Source organism: Hyposmocoma kahamanoa, unplaced genomic scaffold (genome assembly GCF_003589595.1).
Source record: "Hyposmocoma kahamanoa isolate Upper Pololo Valley unplaced genomic scaffold, ASM358959v1 169, whole genome shotgun sequence".
Lineage (NCBI taxonomy): Eukaryota > Metazoa > Arthropoda > Insecta > Lepidoptera > Cosmopterigidae > Hyposmocoma > Hyposmocoma kahamanoa.
In genome coordinates, this window is record NW_020653611.1 from 2,216,813 (window position 1) to 2,241,029 (window position 24,217).

The 24,217-nt window shown below is 37.3% G+C and overlaps 1 protein-coding gene across 2 annotated transcripts; it reads right to left on the reverse strand.

The window, feature by feature from the left end:
- Positions 1-85: 85 nt before the first annotated feature.
- On the reverse strand, positions 86-17,683 carry LOC113225652. Of its 2 annotated transcripts, XM_026458022.1 has the most exons (14): positions 17,631-17,683; positions 9,361-9,572; positions 8,961-9,059; positions 8,501-8,605; positions 7,114-7,192; positions 6,619-6,836; positions 5,872-6,106; positions 5,368-5,469; positions 4,910-5,056; positions 4,510-4,839; positions 4,096-4,209; positions 3,840-3,998; positions 1,792-1,991; positions 86-1,216 (listed from the first exon to the last, which is right to left on the reverse strand). In XM_026458022.1, exons 1-14 carry the CDS (start codon positions 17,664-17,666, stop codon positions 1,069-1,071), a joined length of 2,184 nt encoding a protein of 727 aa, XP_026313807.1. In that variant the 5' UTR covers positions 17,667-17,683; the 3' UTR covers positions 86-1,068. The 2 variants fall into 2 exon arrangements, with proteins under 2 accessions (XP_026313807.1, XP_026313809.1); XM_026458024.1 differs by lacking the exon at positions 1,792-1,991 and having other exon boundaries at positions 1,034-1,216.
- Positions 17,684-24,217: the final 6,534 nt, after the last annotated feature.

The following is a 24,217-nucleotide window of genomic DNA, read 5'->3' on the forward strand; positions in this document are numbered from 1 at the left end:
AATGAAAAACAGTAATTGGTTTTTTGTAATTTATTACAGAGTGTATAATAAAACTTTAGTTAAAACTAACATCGACAAATCGGAACATATACGTAGGAACTTTTTACCACTAAATTTGAATTTTAATATCCCTGCTGCCTCGATACAATTTTATCCTACCTATTTAATTTTCGTTTATTAACGATATTTATTCTTAAATAAAAAAAATGATATTCCATCATAAACGGTTTAGATTAAGAAAATTAGCAACGCAGGCTATTCCGTCATATGATCGAGGCCAAGCTAACGAGCAACACGTGCAACAATTTTTACAATAAACATAGAAAACCAAAAGTACAGTCACGTGCATAAGCGTTCAATCATGCAATATTTAGTCCACGTAACTACTGGTTTCGATTTTCTTTCGCTAAGTACCTATATCAATTGCACGTGGCTGTACTCACAATTACAAATTAATCTTATTATATATTCAACTCGTACCTCGGGTATATAAACGTTTGTTTGCTTATAGATTTTTGAATTTTAAAGATTACGAGGTTTCATGCGTGTAAATACAATTAAAATACGATATGCTTGAAATTGTCGAGCACAATTAATTAAAAATAATGCGTATGAAATTATTGACACCCAAAGAGTCCATAATAAACACTTACGTACTAGAATAAAATGAATATTTTTTTCTGAAATTTTTTGTGAAGCATTTTGTTCAAATGCATACCTAATATTAGAGGAGTGCAATTTTTCATAATTAACATACTTTTGTTTTTTACATTGACGTACTTTTTTGTATTATTATTTAAATTTTATGACGCTTTTGTTTCCGCGTCTAGTACGACGTATGTATGTTATTGATATATAAAAGCAAATTCGAGCGAAATGCCGAATTCGGTTTGAGTTTTAGACTTACTATAAAAATCCGATAGACTTGTTTCCTGCACGACAATGGAAACTGCTTTAATTGTTTCGCACTTCAATTCCGAGTTGTCGGTACCCACGCTCTGGGTAAGTGCAGAATTGCTTGCAGTCTACCGAATCGTATATAGCGACTCTATTACTATGTGAAGGATGCTAGACGAAGATTTTGTGGTGTGTGGAGAAGGGGCACAGTTGCAGGTCGTGCACGACGACGGGAAAGGGACGGCGGCACACGCCCGCGCTCGCTTCAGGACAGCTGGACATCTCTGCAGATGCGCGCCGACGGCGGATCTGCCGGCTTCTGGCAACAAACACTGACTATCTTTACTCTATCTTCACCAATAAAAAGGGAGATCATAATATCAAGTGACGGGACGAAAAAGTCGCGTACGTGGTGGTAAGCTACCAAAACAGTTGCAGTGCTCGGAGCTTTAAATCGCAAAGATCTGAAGGGCACTGCCACTGCCCCGTCACCCGGAGACGTAAGTTGATAAGTCCCACCCTTCGAAAACCGGAACGCAGTAATGCTTGGCGGCAAAAATAGGTAAGGCGGCAGTACTTCTCCGGACGAACTCTTTCACAAGGAGGTCTACTGCTACTAGCAATCCCGCCGCGGCCAGAAAAACCTTTCCGTAAATATTCGGTAATACATAAACAAAATATTTAAAAACAAGTAAAAAAATAAAGAACGCCGATTTAGCCGGAGCCCGAGATCGGTGTTGGTACGCACCGAACCGACGGAGATCTGCGCGGGCGGTCGGTCGAGTGACGAGCCGATCTATAACCCGCGCCGCCGCCGGTTGGATCTGCAAGCGGCATTGCGAGGAGAGCGGGCCTACGCGTACTCGGGGCGGAGGGCGGAGGGCGGGGCCTCACCGGTGGCGGGCGTCGCAGGAGCAGCCGACGGCGGCGGCGGCCGCGGCCTGGCGGCGGGCGTGGCGCGCGCACGTGGCCACGGCGTCGGCGCCGTCCGGCGCGCGCGGCGGGATCACGCCCGGCGGGTACGCCGCGGGCGCGCTGCCGCGGCGGCTCGAGCGCACGATCGACGCGTACGTCGGCGCCGCTACGCGCTCGACCTGTCCGGTGAAACGCGACGCTGTCTTATTCCTTTTGTTGCAAACCGCCCTCAATAGCTCGCGGAGTTACGTCTACTCGCCGAGATTTATTCAAATCGGTTGCCGGAAAGCAGTTTGCCACCCTTTGAGGACCATACTCGCTCCAACAAGAAAAGATTCATCAAAATCGAATTGAGAACCTCCTCCTTGTTTTGAAGTCGGTTAAAAAAGAAAACACACAAAACGTACTGCTTCTTCTTAGGTAGCTGCAGCCTAAATGTAATAAAAAAAAAACAAATTTTAAAGTACAGTTAGAGTTAGCCAGTTGGTGCAATCGTAACTAAGGTAGTCTGGGCAAATTTTTCCTATACTCTAAGATTTTAAATAATTTAACTATGTTCCGTATTATCTTTATTTATCTCTGAATCAGACAACTTGTAATAATTTGTAATAGTTGTACAACTTGCAATAATTGTGCTTTTGTAATAATTTATACTTTTTAATATCATTTAAAAAACCCTCACTTTGGACTTTATTGAACATCGTATGTCAGGAAAGGCCCATATAGTAAATCTGTCATTTGTCACAATTATATGCCTCATCAAAAACAAAGATATTCAATTTACTAAACTCTACATATAACTCAATCCCTCAAAACTAACAGGAACTATGACAATTAGTATTTAACACAATGTTCTCGAACCCTCGAGCAAAACAAAACAATCTTCAAATTGGTTTCCTTCATCCAAAATGACAATTTTTTAAAACTTTTAAGTGAAATAGTAAGACCAATCAACCATTCTGTCTTTCAGACAAAATTGTACCATATTGGAAATACTTTGGGCCGTATTACACGGCTGCGGGTAATAAGGAACGCATAATAAATTAGCACGTATAAAAATATACCTCAAACTTAACAAGCAATTTTTACAGTTATTATTATTTAAAAAACTAAGACATTGAATTAAATCTTATATTTTACAATAATCGTCTGTAAAGAAAACCGTTAATTTAACCCCCCTTAAATAGGATTTAACATAATTTTATATGCACTACAATAATTTGAACATACGTAAATAAACCATTATTTCATTTGTTTACCCATTGTTTTCAAAAATTTTCATTTTAACTTTATGTAATGAGGCGCATAACGACCAGTAAAGCCCAAGGTTTTTTTTTTTGTTGGGCCTTATTAAATGACACGGGCCTTATAATACGATTCGACGTTTGTGGCAAATAAAACAAAACCAAAGTGCAAAATTATGTCTGAATATTAAAAATGTTTTGTTAGTATTTACAACAGTATGTAAGGAGAAGTCAAGTTTAAACTTATGTTTTGTTTGAAAATAACTGGCGAGCGTCAACTACCGATCGCGACGAAGAGCGCGGCTGGGCCTTGATTTTGATTGCCTCTCCCGATCGGAAACTGCGTCTTTTCCTAGTTGAGGCGTATAATATTGCGGATGGGCCACCCGATCGGATCGATTCTGTTTTGAATTAAAATCAGGGCTCTGGTCCCACAATATGGCGGCGGCGTAGTTGAGTCGTAGCCGCGTTATTGCGTTCCTATTGGTCAGTTCTAAACGTGCGCACAGTATCGTGCCGTTGAAATGAATTGAAATATACTTTTAGGATCCCGGGCCTTATCATACACAGGGCCTTATTTGCCCAGAGTACCTTATATTGAACACCGGTGAGCGGCATTGACTTCCGTGGTCGCGTTAAAGACGCGCAACTAAAACTAACAAGTGAAAAGTTCAACTCGAGAGCAGGCAACGGCGGAGATGGCAAAAATTGCTGTAAAACTTGTATTACTTGGACCTCGTCTTCGGAAGGATCATTGGAGGCGAGCAAAGCAGCACACCTCACCTCGAAGCCGTTTTGCTTGCGCCGGCGGCGGCGCGGCGTGGTGGCGGCCGTGTCGGCGCGCTTGCGCCGCGCCTGCTGGGCCGCCGGCGTCGCCGCTCCAAACAGTCCGCGGTCCTCCGCCACGCGGATCATGAACTTCGCGTCCAGGCATGTTATCTCCTGTTCACGACACCACTTCACAGTTGTTATCCGACCTCGACTACTAAATCATAGCCATATTTCGAGAATGCTAGACCCACTATGTGCCAATATCTACCTTTCGCTGGATGAGGCCAAGGTAACATCCATCTCTATCCAAAATATAGTTGATGTCTAATCCATTGCCTAGATTTGGTAGCGTTCCGATCTCGAACAGGTCGCAGTTTGGTACCTGTTGTTAAAATTTTTAGATACATTTGAAAACTCATCGTTAGTAACTGCATTGAAGGCTTAAACTTAACCGAGGCCGGTTGCTAACTGTGCGGCAGGAGTGACGTTTACGTAAGAGTTACGTCGCGCTACACAAGGGATAATTTCAACAACATTTTTCTAGCGATATTCAATAACAAGATTTTTTTTGGTAAATTTATTGTTTTTTAAAAAGTCGTGGAACAAAAATTAATGTATAAGATGTTAGTAATATTATCCAGCTTAAAAAATAACACTGTAATGAATACTATTCAATATGTACCTTTACGTTAGCACTGTCCGAATCCGGATCATGGGGCATTGGTGATTCAGGAACAGCTTGTTCCGGGATTGGTCTCGTTTTGTTCATAATTAAGAGCTCTCGCTGTATTGGCCCGGCTTGTTTATTAAGTACTGTGTCCGTATTGTCGTTCTTTGGCGCGTGATCAGGAGAGCTAACGATCGCGTTGGGCACTCCTGTTTTAGGTGGTTTAGACAATCTCCCATCGGCAATGACGAGAACATCATCAAGTGCGTCCTTGGACATGTCAGAGCGCGAGATAGTGTTGTTAATAGACGTGTCGGATGGCAGTTCCACAACTGTTTTTGGTGTCTGAAACATCAAACGTTTGGAATGATAAAAAAATCACCACGCATTACCAAATTCGGGCACGTGATCTTACGTGTGGGTCTTTATTTTCCTTGAATTTCTTCTTAAGGAGGGCGTGCCGCTCTCGCGCTAGTCTATTCGCTTCAGCCACAGCACGCGTCACTTGTGCCTGATTTTCAGCCTCTAAAGCTGAATGGGTTTCATACAGAATTAACTGGATCTGAGAAAAAACCAACAAAAAAACAAATATATATAATTTCTGCAATATATTTTATTTCTGCCTCTGTGGCCGAACGCTTGCCATGCCGGACTGCCACGCAGAGTTCCCAGGAGTGATTCCCGGACAAGTATTTGTATGGCCTACATTTATTTCTCTCGTGGGTTGGGGTGTAATTTGTGATTGTATATATGTGTATGTCCATGGCACCCGCGACACTGGGTTTCCCTAGAGCGGGGCTATGTCGAGTGTGTGCGTTATTATTATTAATATATCGATGGCGGACAATAAAAAAATAAATAATACTCGTTTACCTGAGGTTTCGATAGCAGAGTCTTCAAGGTTTTCTTTTGCTCCTCCAAAATAGACTGCACTCTCGCTTTTCCGTTAACATCTATCTCGGCTTCCGTGAGAATCTACAAAATGAACAATTAATAAAATGTTTTAAGTTACATTGCATTTTTAAACGCGTTTTTAACTGGTTCGTGTTACGGGCTAGTACGGCACCGCGAGACAGAATTCGAAAGTGTTCTTCGTTTCGAAATTTATGAGGTTAACGATTTAGGGTAATTTTCCGAAACACTCCATCGCCATAAAAACACAACAACATAGTGACTAAAAACCAGCGCTGCAACTGTCATCAACAGGCGCAGCATCAGCTGAGACATCTCCTTTTGCCTCCTGTTTATTACGTCATTTAATATAAGTTTATTTGTCTTTTAAGTTTTATTTACTATCGTTTTTTTTTGTACAAGTTCTGTTTATATTGGAGGCAATAAAGAGATTTTATTATTATTATTATTAAATAACATGTTCACCTCAAGCATAGCTAAGTCACCTCCTCTGCCACAAACCAGGTCGATTGGGTCCGTGACGGCGGAATAGGAGTTGGGTGGAGTAGCCAACACCGCCACAACACCGTTGAGAGCATCAATTACGTTAGGAGTGTCACAATGCACTGGATCGCTTAACACGCAAACGGAGGCTCCAGATTGAAGCGCTTCGGAGGCCTCCACCCCCAAATCTCGAAGGGCGCAAACATAGCTTGATACTCTAAAATTTATGTTTTGATTATAATCTTTGTTGGTAGGTCGATGATTAGAATGTGAATTGCCAACGGTAGAAAATGTTAGTAGCAGTAGAGCTCCATAATAAAGAATTCGTCCAGGGAAGTACTGTCACTTTACCTATTTCTGCCGCCAAGCAATAAGCAATACTGCGTTCGGTTTTTGAAGAGTGAGAGTGCTGGAGAGATTACAGGCACATGAGACTTGTCAACTTATGCTCTGAGTGGCGCTGCAACTGTTATGGACAGGCGTGTAGTTTACCATCAGACGCACGACTTGTTCCTCCTGTCACTTGACATTATATAAAAAAATATGCAATCACTGTACTGGAATAACCAAGGTTTAATAAGTTCCTAGGTGAATAATTTGAGCATTACAGAAGCTACATTATGAAACATTTTCGATAGTGTTTTTCGGTATTATACTGTTTAAGATCGATGAAATGAATAATAATTAATTTTGTGACCTAATAAGTAACAGGTATTTGAGACGGCTTACTTATCACCAGCCCCAAACACCACCAATTTCCCCAATTCTGGTGTCGCCGGAGCTGAAGGTCCCTTAGCTTTAAGAACAGCAGCCAATTCCCGCAGTTGGGCCGCGAGATAAGCCGAACTGCGCGGGGATGACGCATGCGTCTGAGCAACTGCGCCGCAGAGTGAGTTTGCTCGAAGTGCCCGGCAAAGTGTAGATGCGCCTTCGCAGAATTCACGCTCCTGTAAATCGAAACATTACTTCAAACTTTCCGATAGAGAAAAAATTCCTTCGATGCGGCTGGATTCGAACCAACGTCTTCCAACAAACCGTGTTAGACGCTATGCCAACTAAGCTACGGAACGAACCAGCGGACCTTACAAATTTTTCTATGTGCTTGTTGCAGATTTTAGTCTTTTGTTTTCTTCACTCGGCCAGGTTGACCTTTACAGCTACCAGCAGCTGATGTCGATTTTTTTTGTATATATTGTTTGCAAGTAACACTGCCTCTACACTAACCTGAAGAACAATGATTCCGTCTTTTACGAGATCCAATTGGCAGATACTGACGTCCTGCGGAGGTCTCAGAGTAATAAATCTAAAAGTCAACAGATAATAAGTGGGTAAATAATTTAAATAATTCACACGAAATTCAAAAAAGAAAGAAAAGGATTCTGGATGCTATATCTGTGTTTCCCGAAAAGTATAATTTAGGGTTACTCAATGTTAAATAGGCATTTTTTTATAATCAAACATAATAACCCGGCCGTTCTCACGATTCGGTGTTCTCAGCCTAATTACCGTAGCCAGTTTTTTTTTCTTACATATTATATATACCCAATGACAAAATATGAATAACTTTAAACTAAACCATTAATATGTCTAAATGGCATTAGAATAGACAAGTAGTTTTCGAGTTAATAAGACACAAATATTTTATGGAAACGGTAATTAGAAATTGTTTTTTACATGCCTGCGGTAACTAGAGAGTTCGAATATTTTTAAGGAAACACCTAACAACAAATAAATAAGTTTTATTTCTTGAATTGCACTTGTATCGGCAGAAATAAACCAAATTTAGCAAAATATAAATATTCAGCTGTATCAATAAAAATCCACTAAGACTTTATACTACTTCTTGCCTGAATTCTAATTTTTCCTGTACTAAGACGATTCATTTTGCTTGCGAACGGCAGGACACTGCCTTTATTTGTAGAATTCCTTTTTTTTTTTACAAACGTATACGAGTAGTATAAATAAATAAATAACGCACACACTCAACATAGCCCCGCACTAGGGAAACCCTGTGTCGCGGGTGCCATGGACACACACATAGACAACCACAAATTACACCCAAACTCACGAGAGATATAATTGTAGGCCATACAACTATTTCTCTCGGCCCGGGAATCGAACCTGGGACCTCTGCGTGGCAGTCCGGCATGGTAACCGTTCGGCCACGGAGGCAGTTAAGTTTATACGTGTTCTATTTAGTTCAGTTGAAATAAAAAAAATCATTGGTATATGTAACGTACCTATTGAGTACAGCGGTTTTCTTGTAAAATTTCGAGGTTAAGTTTGTGTTTTTTTCCTATCGTGAAAAAAAATCTATTTTTCACACCGTATAATATTTTTTTCAAAGTTTTTTGAACACTTTCACGTAATGCGGAATCAACCAAAGCCATTTGAGGCTGTTAAATTCTAAACAGATATGGACGTGGTGTCTATAAATCCAGGCAATCCAAAGTCCAAGGGATTCCTACTAGTAGAGTTCCTGGAAGAAGTAGATGGCTAGCAAAGTTCGTCCATATGAATATTTTTGTGGTTTTTTGACAGCACGCTGGAACCTCGGTCAATTTACTATATCTCGCGAATAAGTATTCTTTTATTCAAGGGTTGAATTTACCTCGGGCATACTCGATCAAATCGATATTCTCCGGCGCACAGTTGACGTGAATTGCTGTAAGAATATCCCAACTCATGCAGCCGCTTTACTAGTGATGCCACTTTTCTGGAAATCATTATTGTTAAATTATAGCCTTACTTTAAATATATCTATATTTATGTCCCGCTTTTTCCAGAATAATACCGCTAGTAAATTTATTTATATGTATATAGAGTATCTCTGCTGCTGCCCATCAAGTTTGGCCCTAAGTTTCATGCTGCTCTTCATCAGATGGGTTTCCGATCGACTAATATAGGTATTGTCCTACTCCAGATTTTGACCTTGTGGGTTCCGGTACGCGGTCGCCACTCAAGAACTCTTTGGGCCCATCATCGGCTACCTGTTTAGTGAACAATGTGCCCCTTTTTGAGCATAATTTCTGGAACAATAAGCCTTGCTATATTATTTTGTTTTTACTTACTTAGCTTTAAAGGTATTCACCCATCCGGTAACTGTCTCTTTATTCACGCAAGCATTTATTCGGTCTTCTCGCAAGTGAGGCGGCAGAAGGTCTGATAACCTGGAAATGGACCCTGTCAGAATTTTGCTGAAGTGTCTGTTGATTTTTTAAAACCGTTTATTAAGAAACAGCTAAGATTATTCTTCCGAGAAATTTGAATCTCATCTACATTTTTTTGCTTAAGTGTTTTGTTATTATGATCAGTAAGGTTGTAGGTACGGATAAATGCACATCACACTGTACGAAAGTATATTGTTCAAAAATCGTCTCCAGAGCAAGGAACAAGATCCGTCAATGTTGAGCACGACATGCTTTATTTAATTTAAAAATTATTTTGTTGTTTCCCTTGGAAAATATTTACGTAAAAGCCTTGTTCTTGATGCGTATCCTAGCTATGGCAGCTGCGAAGTGCACGCGTTGCTCCCAGATGGCGTTCTCAATGTCCTTGAAGGGGTAGCCTGCGATATGGAGCAGATGTTCGGCCCGGTCCACCTCGTTCCTCGGCCGCGCGCCCCACTTCCGCCGTGCTAATTCCATTAGAAACAACCATGCGGTGTTGCGGAACCTGTGATACTGTCGGAAATCACACTGAGAACATGCCTACGTAAGATCAGAGTAAGGGTCAATTGGATGTGCTTCTTATAAAATCAATTCATTGTCGTAATTGCAGTTTTGAATTACAAAGGTACATAGACACATATTCTAATAACCATCGCCGTTATATTCATAAAGTGTACGCATAAATATATCCTAATGGTACTTGTATCTATTTAAACATTAATGTATTTAGTATGTCCATGGACCTCAACTCAAGAGGACTGGTAATCAGAGGTAACTCTCGTCCTATATTCAGATGGCGCTGATCGATAACCTGGAAGTAGTTTATATTAGGTAAATGGCCGTGAATATCAATTAATTTATAAGTAGTCAGTTTTTCCTTGTAATATTATTAAAATATTGATTTTAACCTTAAATTATTTTCTGAAATTGAAAAATATTCGTGTCAGAGTAAACATTGTGTATTAATTACAAACTCATTTATAAATTAACGCTTGCTAGAGTGGGTAGATGGCGCTAGTCCTAAATAAAATAGAAAATAACCGGCAGCCACCTTGGAAATACATGCAATAAGCGCCATCTAGTTGATTTGTTTGTTATCAACAGAAATTAGAACAGCTTTGATAAATTGTACTTCGTCAATTATTTACAAATCGGTTACAAACATAGCAATTTGGTACTCGTCGCGACATTTATCTACCAATAGGTACTAAATACTCGAGTATGCTGTATTGTATCACTATAGTTATTATTGATAGTAACACGTTTCGTTTGCGGAAATGTAATTTATTTGATATAGAATAGTATGTTTTTATAAAAGATAGTAATAGATATGACATGAAGACGAGGCATATTAATAAATTGGCTATTCTCGACTGCGGTGTTCACATATTCACAAATTCATTTAATGGGCAAATGAAAAAATGAAAAAAACACTTACATAACAAGATTCTAGTTGATATTCTAAATTTGTCATTTATCAGGTTTCAAATTAAGATACCGAAGATACGGGTTCTATGCCTGCGTAGTAGTACGGGATAGTAGTGACCCCGTTTAGTTCTATCAGGTAGTGTCGATTTGAAACAAATATTGTAAATGATAAATGTGAGTTACAACATGAAACTTTTTCATACTGATTCTTCTCAGGGGAATTTGCCGAACGATTTAATTAGTGTTTATATGTGACGATTTCAAGTGTTACATTTGAATTTATTTGTGGGAATAATAAAAAATAGAATTGAGCCCAATTAACCGTCATTTTAGTAATTTTTGCTCTAGAAATGCTTAAAAAAAATAAAAATATGTAAGAAACTTTACCTTACATTGCATTTGTACATTTGCGCATTTAAAACAGGGTTATTGTGCCACAACAATACATACTTCAGTAGAATTGCCTCTTGGACGAATTCATCTATATACTTATGTATGCAAATAAGAGATACAGGCTCCTGGTTATCTTGTTTGATAACTCTATTTATCGGGCGCGGAATTCAAAAGGCGTTTAGTGTCATCACCGTAACGCAACAATTTGTGCTTTTAAATTACAGCTCTCTTTTTCAATAAAATCCACTAATGGCAACCCTTTTCATTGAACCAAAATAGCTACCATAAATATGAAGCTCATTTTCGTGAGCGTCTCCTTGGCGTTCGAGAAAGAAATGCCTTCCGTCACGACATCACGGTAATGCGAGTTAGATGGGCCACGCTTTTTTGTTGACAACTTGTCGAACGCGCCTTAACTGGATGTTCTCTAACAAGGTTTAAATATGCGATAACCTTGACGGCGTATTCGTTAACGACGAATAATAACTCTCCATCAAGTTCAAGAACGATTTTTTTTTATAGCCGTAATTAAAACTCGACTAAATATAGATTATGCGCCAATATAGAAAGGTCCACATGTCACGGTTCGTATCGGTTCGGCTTAGAGATTTATACCTACGTGAACTAAGCCCACCCATCGTTGCTGATAAGGTAAGTATATAGGCATATCAACAGATTCTTTAGTCTTTTTTGTCATTGTAATTTCATTAACACTCCACTGAGATGTTGCAATTATGATAATACTCGTTATACTGCTATAATCTAGTTGCAATGGCAGTTGAGTCTCATTACAGTGTCAGTGGAATGGCATTGATGGCATTCATTCAATTACTAACGGTCGATGTTGCCTTACTAACACTACCATGGAAATTACTATACATAATTATCTTTTTTTGTAAATTTATTTGGTTTACCAACAGCTATTACATTGTGACTTATTTCCTAGGTACAATAATTTGTGGTTTTAAGTTTAATGCACAATGGTAAACATCTTATGCAACTCAAAAACGGTAGAGTAACTTAAAACATTTATCTTAACTATGCAATATTATTAGAAACAAATACTAATAACTACCTACGTTTACACAACAAAATGCTATTTTATTTAGTTACAAATTCTGTATATGGGTGAGTTCGTACCAATTTTGGTTCTTCGTAGAGGTGGGCAAAGTGGTTGGATAAAGTACTCGTATCTTGGGTATCTATGAGGCACTCTAAAGGCTTATTAGAAAGGGATAATCAATTTGGTTTCGTAGTAACTTGTAAAGAAAAATAAGATCTAATCAATCCCTATGGTTTTCAAGGCTCATCTGCGATTCAGCTTTCAAATTAAATATGTATTCTATTAGTAGACTGCACTTTTAGAAGCAGTAGAGCTCCTTGTGAAAGAGTTAGTCCAGGGAAGTACTGCCAGCTTGCCTATTTCTGCCGCCAAGCAGTAATGTATTCCGGTTATTACGGTATACAGCATTACGGTATTCCGGTTTTTAAGGGTAAGGGTGCTGGTGAAATTACAGGCACATGGGACTTGTCAACTTAAATCTCAGGGTGACGGGCGCAGTGACAGCCTACCATCAGGCGGATGACTTGTTGTTCCCGTCACTTGATATTATAAAAAAGTTAAAGTTATTTACCTGGTACTACAGCATACAGCAAGGCGCTATCTGCACACGCGCAAATGTGTGCGTCAAGTGATAGGGTTACCATCAGTCAAAGCGGCATCATAGCGAAAATACTAACGCGAATCTGTTATCTATAATTACATATGTACATTAGGTATTCATATCAATAAAAAAATTTATTTTCCATTAATTTACTACTACCAACTAACTACTAACTAAAATAACCTTGAAGGTTTATTTGAATAATCTCAGTATACAGAGTACTAAAAAAACCGACCTCAAAAGTACGTGCAATTACGTCTATTTGCTAAGTTTTATTGAAATATCCCCTAGTTCGCCACTACACGGGACTTGACACTGGAGATAATAAAAATCAGTTCTCACTACTAAAAGTATCTTGAGAGAAAAACGCCTTGAATTGGAGAAATAGCAAAATCAACCATTAAAGTAATTGCTCCTAAATTAAAGTTAGGCGCTATTTATAAAAATGAATCTTCATACGTGAACAGCCACCCTTCGAGGTGGATGATTTTCTTCGAAATGGAACCACTATGGAAGTACCCCCTTTCCAACAAAAAAATAATCATGAAAATCGGTTCATAAATACCGGAGTTATCGCGTAACATACATACAAAAAAAAAGAAAAAAAGAACATACAGTCGAATTGAGAACCTCCTCCTTTTTTGAAGTCGGTTAAAAATAAAATTTTAAAGCACCTAAAATGTTATATTTTAGTCAGGTACTTTTAAATAAGGTAACCAAGGTATTTGAAATTGCGTATCCAACTTTACCATTGCTTAGTTAATAATTATATTCATGAAATATTTACAGGCAATACAAATAAAAAATTCGAGAACCATTGTCTACTTTATTACATCTCATTATATTACTATGCAGTAAATAAATGAAGATAACAATAACTGAATGAGTCTCAGACATGTTTTTTACTTACCTTGTTTCATCTTTCGGAAAATTAAATCAACTTCTCTCTTTGTCCCGTTTAGATTATGATAAACTGCCATGCACAGCACAACCCACGACCATTATAAATAGTAACGTACAATGATGTTATACACACGTTTCGTAATAAATAAATGAAAACTATATTCAAATAATAAAGCCGTCTTAGCGCGAAAACGGCTCGCCAACAACCTTGTCAATGTGACCGTCAATGTGACCGTCAATGTGCGGGGCGTGATGCAGTATCTAAAGCTAGGGAGGGGCGGAGAGTGTCCATTCTCGTTAGGTACTTTTTTATTCTCTTCCGCTATTCTTGTCAGTGGCTAGCGAGCTATGTATTATTCGACTGCCATTGCATTTTTTTGGTATTTCGCTCTGCAATGGAGAGTCGATGGCATGTCGATGATATTGTAGTCTAACAATATTATATATTTAAGTTGAAGAGTAAATTGCTGATTAAACCAGATAAAAATTAAGGTACGTATATTAAATTCCATGGCATGGTTTTGGTAAGGCAAAAATCGATTGTTAGTGATTTGAGACTATATATTAATGTCTTATCATACAGGGTGATAAAAAAAGCCACTGACCATTTTAAAGGAGCATACTGTATAATGGAAATAAAAAATACATGTTCAGGTTTGCACTAGCGTTGGGTCGTAGCCAGAGATGGGCCCGGGTTTTAACCCTGTGCTTTGTTAACGGTTTAAATCGGGTTAAAACCCGTTAATGCCCGAAATCGAGAGCAAAAACTATTTACGACTGAATATTTGTTGTGAATTGAGTTTTTTTTTAATTAATTATACATATTATGACAAGTATTTAATTGCGGGCGATTTTAATTTGAGCAATATAGCGTGGACTCCGGGCTGTATTGATTGTTTTTCGTCAGACACAGTGAATTTTACTACGGATGATGAAAATTTATTGGTCGATGAGTTAAACACTCTTGGACTTAGGCAGTTTAATGGCGTAAAGAATGTTTATTGGAGGATTCTTGACCTTGTCTTGTCAAATGGTGATGTTAAGGTCGTAGACTCTAGTGATGACCCACTCGTACCAGTTGATATGCATCATGGTGCCTTGACTATTGAACCGCAGTTTTCTGACCTTGTTCCCTTGAGTAGTGCCCCGTATGTTAGGAATCTTTTTAACAAGGGTAATTATGATGCGATTAATTCAGAGATTTCTGAAGTGAACTGGCAGTGTGCTTTGAAATCCAATTCACTTGAGGCTGCTGTTGATTATTTTTACACTCTTTTTTTTTCATGGAGGGATAGGCATATACCATGTAAGACGGTCACTGGTAGACGCTATCCCGAATGGTTCTCCCCTGCTCAGAAAAAGGCTCTTAAGGAAAAGTACAAATATTTGAAGAAATTTAGAATTTATGGTAACAGTGCTGATGAGCAAACTTTTAAACTATTGAGAGATCGATGTAGGGCTCTGGAAAAGCAAAATTGTAGTAATTACATAAATTCAGTTGAGAATTCTTTGAAGGACAACCCAAAAGTGTTCTGGTCATTTATTAAATCAAAATCTAATCAATGACATTCCTAGTTGTCTGAATTTTGAAGTATCTACTCTTAATTCCGGAAATTCCATCTGTGATTCGTTTTTAAAATACTTTCACTCAAATTTCTGGTACAGCCCAGCATCTCAAACCACTTCTTGTGCAGGCGTTTCTACTCCGACCGTTGCTGATATTTCTAGTATAAAAGTGGATGTTGGTATTATATCTAGACTTCTCTCACAACTTGACCCCGCGTAGTCAACCGGTCCTGATCTACTTCCAGCTCAATTCCTCATCCGCTGCTCTGAGACTCTAGCTGTTCCAATTTCCATTTTATTTAATAGATCTTTGGTAGAAGGCACGGTACCAAAGGTGTGGAAGCGTGCTTACATTACACCTGTTCATAAAAAAGGCTCCAGAACGGACATTATTAACTATAGACCAATTTCAAAGTTGTGCATTATTTGTAAGGTTCTTGAAAGGGGAGTTTACGACCAACTTTATTCAGCGCTCAAGCAATCATTTAGTTTCGCTCAACATGGTTTTTTGAAGGGGCGTTCCGTTGTGAGTAATCTGGTATTGTTCAACGATTCTTTGAATGCGCATATGGATAATGGCCGCCAAGTTAATGTCGTATACACGGATTATAGCAAAGCATTTGACCGGATTCGTCATGATTTGCTTGTTTGCAAATTACGGGAGATCGGAATCAATCGTACATCGTACAAAAACATCATACATCAACATACATACAAAAACATCGTACATCAACAATAGGTCACAGGCTGTTGTTGTTAAAAATTATGTTTCTGGGTGGCTTGTGGTGCCTAGTGGAATTCCTCAGGGATCTTTGCTCGCGCCTCTCCTGTTCGTGGTTGTTGTAAACGACATCGAGTTATGTTTTAAATCATCACAACTCTTGTGCTTTGCGGATGATATGAAAATTATAGCGCCTATTTCTTCAGTGTCTGACGCAATCCTGCTTCAAGAAGACCTAATGAGGCTCGACACTTACTGCGCCGATAACCATCTTGACCTTAATCCATTTAAGTGCAGCGTCGTCACTTTTAGCCGCAAAAGTAACTTAGTGCATTTTAATTATTCTTTGAGAGGTACTGAATTGCAACGTGATACTCGTAGGTACTATGGTAAGGGATCTGGGTGTGCTTCATGATAATAAGTTATTATTTGCTTCGCATGTCGACACTATTATTTCAAAAGCCTCCAAAGCTCTCGGGTTTGTGATGCGTAACTCCAGGGATTTCAGGCAGGCTAAAACACTAAAAATGTTATATTGTTCATTTGTCCGCAGCCACCTGGAATATGCATCGCAAGTCTGGAATCCCCAATACCTTACCTATATATCAACAATTGAAAATGTACAAAAAAGATTTATTAAGTTTTTATGTTTTCGAACTGGGGAGCGATACGAGTCAAATCAGTATCTGAATATATGCAAGAAACATCATCTTTTGCCACTGGAGATGCGGCGTCAGATTGCTGATCTAGTGTTTTTGAAAAAAATTGCTTTTGGTGCCGTTGACTCCCCGGAAATCGTATCCAAGATTTCTCTTGGAGCCCCTGCAAAGACCCTTAGGTTTAATTCACCTCTGTGCGTACCTCTGGCCTCTTAAATCTTTGAGCGGAATGCATATCTCATGTGTGCGAGTAATAAGTTTCAATGCATTGTCGAAGCAGGTTGATATTGACCTTTTTAACACTAGTGTTGTATCGGTGAAGCGTCTTATTAGTGGTTTGTTTTTTGGCGAGTAGCTAATTGTTGTGTGTGCGATTATGTCATTACCTATATAGTATAATTATTAGTTATATAGTTATAATTTATAGCTCTTTAATTAACTTAATGTGTGTCTACCGGTGAGGACCTATAATTGGCTCTCCGTTTTTATTTAAGTTTATGTTATGTAAGATAGCCGTTGGTCTTCCTAAAATTAAATAATAATAATAATATTATTACAAAATGTTAAATTCGTAAATAGTCCCAAAATTTTTTCAGTTCATTTATAAACGTTTGACATAATCCTAATGGAGTTCTTTTTAATAACATTGGATGTACTAAAAACTTTCTTATTCTCGTTTGCTTCCTCTTCAAAAGTAATACATTATATAATGTTATCGTCATCCATTTCACACGGGACCGACAACACACTATTGGCTTCCAAAAGAACATAGAAGCAACTGCAGTGCATCAAACGACTCTGTCATGCAAACGACATGGCGGCTGCCGTGAACCGATTAATTGTCATCACGATCTCGTGGGAACAGCTAGACACGACAGTCGTTCAACGACAAAATAAACGTCGACACAGTCACGACATACAGTCGTGATATCAAAACAGGCTGGCGCGACAGTCGTCAAACGATAAATAAAACTTCACGACATAGTGAGAACGCGCCGTTACTCTTGAAAACCGAAACAGTAATGCTGACATTACTGCTTGGCGGCAGAAGTAGGTAAGGTGGCAGTACTTCCCTGGACAAACTCTTTCAGAAGGAGTTCTACTGCTACTAAACTAACTAACGGTGAACGAAGTTAAGCTAAAAAGTTAGCTTAACTTCGTTCACCGTCTAATTTGAGCTTGATGGTTTTAGAAATATCATTACCAATGTTAACTCGGTAAATAGATACGTTCTTACCTGCGGGTAGTTCTCAAAAAACTCGATCATATCCATCGCTTGATCCAAGATAGTTTTGTCTGGAAGCATAAAACAAAAATAAATGACAAATTTATGTCCATCATAATTACTGATACAAAAAAATAAAACGGCATTGGATCGTTGAAATCGGTTACAAAAATCGCGTGCCGTAGGTTCTGTTCAAATAAATAGTTGTTTGAAGAGGCGAATAAAAAACAAGAACATGAATTATGGCCCGTCTACACGGTCGAGCTGAGCCGCGAGAATACTTGCGCAAGCTAAACACCGTGTATATTCTCTTTTACACAACTCAAATGTATACAAATACGAATTCGTATTTGAATATCGGATGTTAAAGCTCGACCGTGTATTTTGGCCTTTAGGGATAGTTTTCGTGGCAGTTTATTTTGACAATGAACGCGGTGTTATATCGCATGTCACGAAACCGTATAAGATGATAAGGCTATTTGCATGTTATACGGGCGTACATATGCGCATTTGTTAAGGGCAATTCTTTACATGTGGAGAAATATACGTAAATGTATGACCTTCGACGTTGCATCGTCAGTCAATGGACCGGTAAAAGCAGTATATTATCGAGTTATCTGGGACAAACACGCGCGACCTAATTAATTTTTCTGTAGTTTGAATTAGACGTAAGAAAGTGACAGTAAATGTCATTTTGAGTAGTATCTGCTAAAATTTTTCGAGACTAATTCTGGTCAAACTGTCAGATTTTAATATTTTAATTTTTCTTGAATAGTTTAATTTTCTAATATCTTTACGGTGGCCATTTCGAAACTCCTCTAATGTCATTTTAAAAAATGATTTCGGCATATTTATTGTACAGTGATGTGTTTGATTCAGTTCTCAATAAACTTATTGAAACTGAATTAACCAAAAAGAAACTTTAAGGATTTTGACTATTAATCTGCTAAACAATTTTTCATTTACATTTGTAGTCTCTACATACTCTTATCATTTAATTTTATTTGGAATAACAACACTTTTAGGATAGGCCAATCATAGTTATCCAGTAAAATAATAATTGACAGTGGGTGTATTGTGTTCATTAAAAAGTGCTAACAATAAAAACAAAAATAAATAATCGTATGTCTGTTAAAAAAAACAACAAGAGAAAGTGAACAACAGGACATAAAAATTTCTCGTCCTGATTAGATTGGTTTGTTTGCGTATTATAGCTCGTAACCGGTAAATAAATAGTTAGATTTTAATTGGATTAATGAAGTTTGTTTCGTTACAACAACCTTTTGGACAAAATTAAGTTCCGACAATAAGACTGAAGGAGACTACAAAACACCACTACGCTGAGGCTACGTCCTTTTTATCAACATTTAGAAATATCAATCAGAGTAGCTCATAGTTTGTTATGTGACGTACATATGTATTTTCTCTAAATATGTATGTATGATGAATAAAGCCCTATTTAATTTAAAATGAAATAAATAAATACATGAACAAACAAACAATTTTACTTACAAATATTATTTTTAAAATTATACAATTTACCTTTATGACCTACTGAGTGAGTCAGTGACATCGAACCTTCCGGACAACACTAATTTATCAAAACTAACAATAAAAGAAAATACGATTTAAATTAAATGTCGATAGTTTACAAATGACAGCCAAAGTACAGTTAATGAGTATCATGATCGTGCAATAGGCTGGCACCAGATAAAACTTAAATAACACTTGTAAACTAGTTTCCGAGAGCTGCTTTCAAGCTTGGCTTTAACCGTTTAACTTGATGCCTGGCTGAAACATAGCGTGAGGTAATTTACAGCTGACAACGCGTGTTCACTAAAGATGCTATCGAGGTATTTCTGGCGCTAAAGTTGAAATAGGAAGGTTTATTATCATCGCCTTCTAATATGCGAACTTTGAATAAACGATATTTAGAGTAATAACCCAGTGGGTTAACGGTTGTTTCTCAATTAGCATTTCGGCGGTTCATATCTTACGACTTTCCATTTCCAAGTTATGTGCTTTTGCAATATTTGTTTTTATAGAATATTATGATATTTCGATCGATAGTTCGATCTTTGTATTAATAATTATAACAAACTAGTGGAGTAATTTCACAAAAATAATTGAATATTAATTCAATAAAAATTTAATTAATACAATGAATAGCGACATCTCTCGCCAGGACTGGTAGCTGTAAAGGTACTAACTGGGTGATAAATCTGCAATAGATTTCTCATAGATGGCGCTACGACTAAAAAGTCGTTGAAAGACCAAGTACAAAGACACGACGCAAGCACACAGAAAAATTCGTGAGGTCCGTTGGTTCGTTCCGTGGCTTAGTTGGTATAGTGTCTGGCACGGTATGCAAGAAGACGTCGGTTCGAATCCGACCGGATCGAAGGAATTTTTTCTGAGTGTTTTCTCTGAGTGTTTGATCTTTGTATTAATAATTATAACAAACTAGTGGAGTAATTTCACAAAAATAATTGAATATCAATTCAATAAAAATTTAATTAATGTTTATATATCACTATAACTATATGACTAGATGAGCACCATGAACCATGGTGTTCATCTAGTTTTTGTGAACACACTTCTCTACTTTGTAATCATTATTGATATAAATCCAACAAACAAAAAGAAAAACTCCTTCGATCGTACTGGACTTTGCTTATATACTATTTATTGCCTATAAAAAAAAAAAAAAAAAAAAATCCTTCATTGCAGACAATTTACAGTCCATTTTGTTAGTACACTTACACATTTGTCTTATTCTACTGTTAGTACAAAAAATATAGATAAAAAAAACATAAAAGGATGGCTAAGATCACCGAGGACGTGAAGTTCGGTGAACCTAGCAAACAGATCAGAATCCAACCCATTCCCTATTTTTGAAAACTCCGTTTGAACTCTCCCGCACTCTGCGCATTAAAATAAAATAAATTGTAAACCATAATGTAGCGTACATTGAGACGTTTTTTTTTGTAAAATTAAAAATAAGGTATTTAATTAATAATTATTGTAGCTGCAGTGGTAATAATAGAGTGGTTTGCATTAATATACATAACTGGCTGATGACTATACCACCTCAGTCAACTGTGACCATGATGGTTTGTTTGAGAAAACAAATAAACAAATACGCCATTTAAATCCGGAAAATAGTTTCATTTCCTATATGTAACAATCGCAAAAACCTTAAGAACTCGACATCGAGTATATAACCAGAAATAGAGACAAAATGTTATTTAATTTGTTTGAAAACTATTCTGCCATGCCATTACTGTGACAACTGCGCTCCGATAGGCTAGCCCGAGTTCGAAACAATTGACGGGTGTCGTCAACTGTTTCACTTCAAATCGACCAGTTAACTTGAGCTTTGCTATAATGGACGAAAATTGCATAATTCCATATTTAATATTTAATTACCAATGAAATGTGATTCTGTTTGTTTTGTAATTAGATGTTTTACTGTTTTTCCCTCACCACCGAATAGAATTGTTAGAATTGCACGGCATTGTTAGAGATATTATCTTTATTACAATAAATACAGTATATTTTTTGGAATATACGGAGACGTACACGCAGGTCAGTAGTTGGCCTGTCTATATTTCAGTGCAAACGGGAGTTGATATTTATAAGAGCTGTATCGCTAATGTGTTACCAGGAATATATGGCCTTTATTTCGTCTCTATTTCTGGTTATATATACTCGATGGAACGCGATAATCACATTTAAATTTAAATATAAACCTAAAACTTAAAAAGACTATAAAATGTATACAAACTGCTGCGATTCGCTACACAAGGAATTTTCCTAACGCTCGCTGATTCGATCTAGTGGAAAATTTTCTCAACAAAATATATGAATAAATGGTAGTATAAAAATAAAATACTCAATAATGAATGATTAATCATGCTTCGTATACTGAATAGAAGCAAATGTTATTTTAATAATTACTATCTCGTAGCGTAAAACCTATTCAATGCAAATACTCATTCGGTTTTAGGGTCCACTGAAAATCAGCGTCACAGCCTTGTCCCGGCGGTGACATTAGCTGAGTGGATCCTATCACATACGCCATAGCCGCACACATAACATCTACTTCGTACAGCAATAGTGTTGACCAGCTTTATGGTCGAATAATTATTTATTGCCAAGATTTTATTTTTAATTAATTTTATTTAGTTTTCTTTTTTGTTATTCATTTTCTGTTTGTTTTAATTTAGTTTGTTTTAAGTCTAATTTAGTTCTGTTTTATTTTAATTTTTTTTTTACTTTTAATTTTTTACTGTTTATTATTGTGTTGTGGTGTTTTGTAATAAATGTATTCTATTCTAAATGTATTCTATTCAAATAGCCTTCATTTCATTTTATATATTTAAGTTTTACACAAAAAAAAATACCCAATGTAATTCCGTTTTATGGAGCCTCGTTGGCAATATTTTTTAACAAATCGGTATTTCAATGCGATGTTATAAACATTGTCAGTAAGCAAATTAAGAATATAAATCCTGAACAAATGCAAAACTGAGTTTTGGTTCGTGACTCTTTAGAGAAGCTTGGGTTCGTGCCGCTGCCTACTATCTGGAGAAGTTTGTTTTTTCCAACACTCATATTTATTCGTAATTTTATGTTTTTACTGCTAACGGCCTTTGATTTATAGAGTTTTAGTACACGCACATAAAATATAACAGCAGTTAAACTTCTACAAGTTTTATCTACTTTTGAACCATGAATCGCGCTTCTATAACATTTTAGTAAATGTAATAAAGTAGCAAGACGAAAATTTATGGTTCAAATCGATTTATGAATAATGTGCATAATACATAGGGCGCACTATAAGTTTCCGGAACTGGCTGAAAATGGAACTCTTTGGCTGTAGAATACAGTTTGTTTCATCTGACTGTCACTTGTTTTTACATTGTGGCGTCATTTTAGAAATTGGTAGTCTACATCACCAGGGACATAACTCGTGAAAATTTTCGTAGTATGATTTTCTACGACTTTCAAGTGTAATTGAACAGCTCAGCGGAGATTCGCTCGGCTTCAAACTGCTGTTGGTGATGAAACACCATGCAAGACGACTATTTATAGCTGGTTTGCAGAATTCTCAGTGACGACTCTCGTGATGGTCGCCCGTCCACTGCTGTGAACAACAAAAACATCGATGCTGTGCGCCGTATGATCAAAACAGACAGGCATGTGACATACCATGAGATTCGGGCATCTTTAGGCATAGGCATGAGTCAAATACAATCAATACTACGCAAACATTTGGGTGTGAAAAGGCTATGCTCTCGGTGCATCCCATTCAATTTGACTGAGGCTCAAATAACAGATCGCGTCACTTGATGCAATGCCATGCTTACCAGATTCAACGAAGGGGCGAAGGGTACAGGTGACGAAACATGGATTTATAGTTACGAACCCAAAACAAAGCAGCAATTTTTTAGTTGCTTTGGAGAATCGTTGTACCGTGAATAGAGATTGGTACACGATCATTTATTTGCAGGAAGTTATTGACAAACTCCGTAAAAATAACCGTAAACGCCTTATCATCTTGCACCACGATAATGCCAGTTCTCACACAGCCAGACAAACAAATGAATTTTTGAAGGTGAACGCCGTTGACCTTATAAGCCATTCCGCGTACAGTCCCAACCTGGCACCTTGTTACTTTTATTTATTTCCAAAAATTAAGAACCAGTTAGTTACGCGGTCAACAATTTTCATCACCTGAAGAGGCTGTCGAAGAGTATGAAAAAATATGTTTCAGAGATTGTCACGGAGGAGTGGCATAAATATTTTCAAAATTGGTTCATTCGTATGAAAACGGAGAATATTTTGAGTAACAATAAATTCATTACTGACCATTCATAGTATCTTTTTCATATTCATTCCGGAAACTTATAGTGCGCCCCACATAAGTAACTGTTTTCTTTTTTTAACCTGCCCTTGTTTATACTTCAGCTAACGCGGAAAATGCTGCCGTTTTTCTTCTCTGCACGTATTATACACTCCCGGACACATAATTCGAGCCACCTTGCATTTTTATCCATAAAGGACTAGAATAGCAAATATTAGCATTGAAGAAAAAGGTTCTTTGGTTTTTTAAATTCAAATTTTCAATAAGAACGTAAGGAAATGGCGTTTAGTATACCAGTTTCAAAGTCGCATAATAGTTCTTGATCAATCAAGCATTGTTTAAGCTAAGGGCATTTAATATTGAAAATGCAAGGTGGCTCGTATTATGTTTTCGGGAGTATATTTAGCAGGGCGTATATAACTGGTTTTCCAATTCACATGATTTGGACCCGGGTCATGGGTGAGAAATTAATAAAAACATAAATTACATGAAATTAATTTTTTTGTACATAGCGATTTCTCTGAAGTTATATCAATTAAATTTCAATTATTAGGTTTTGAATATATTACTATAGACTATATATCTACATAGTGTCAAACAACAATATATCACACTAATTCCCTAATATTTTTAATTGTAGGTATATTATTATCATTGCATGGTCCTTAAAGGGAAGAAGCATTTAGGAAATGAAACTATTTTTCCGGATTTAAATCGCGTATATTTGTTT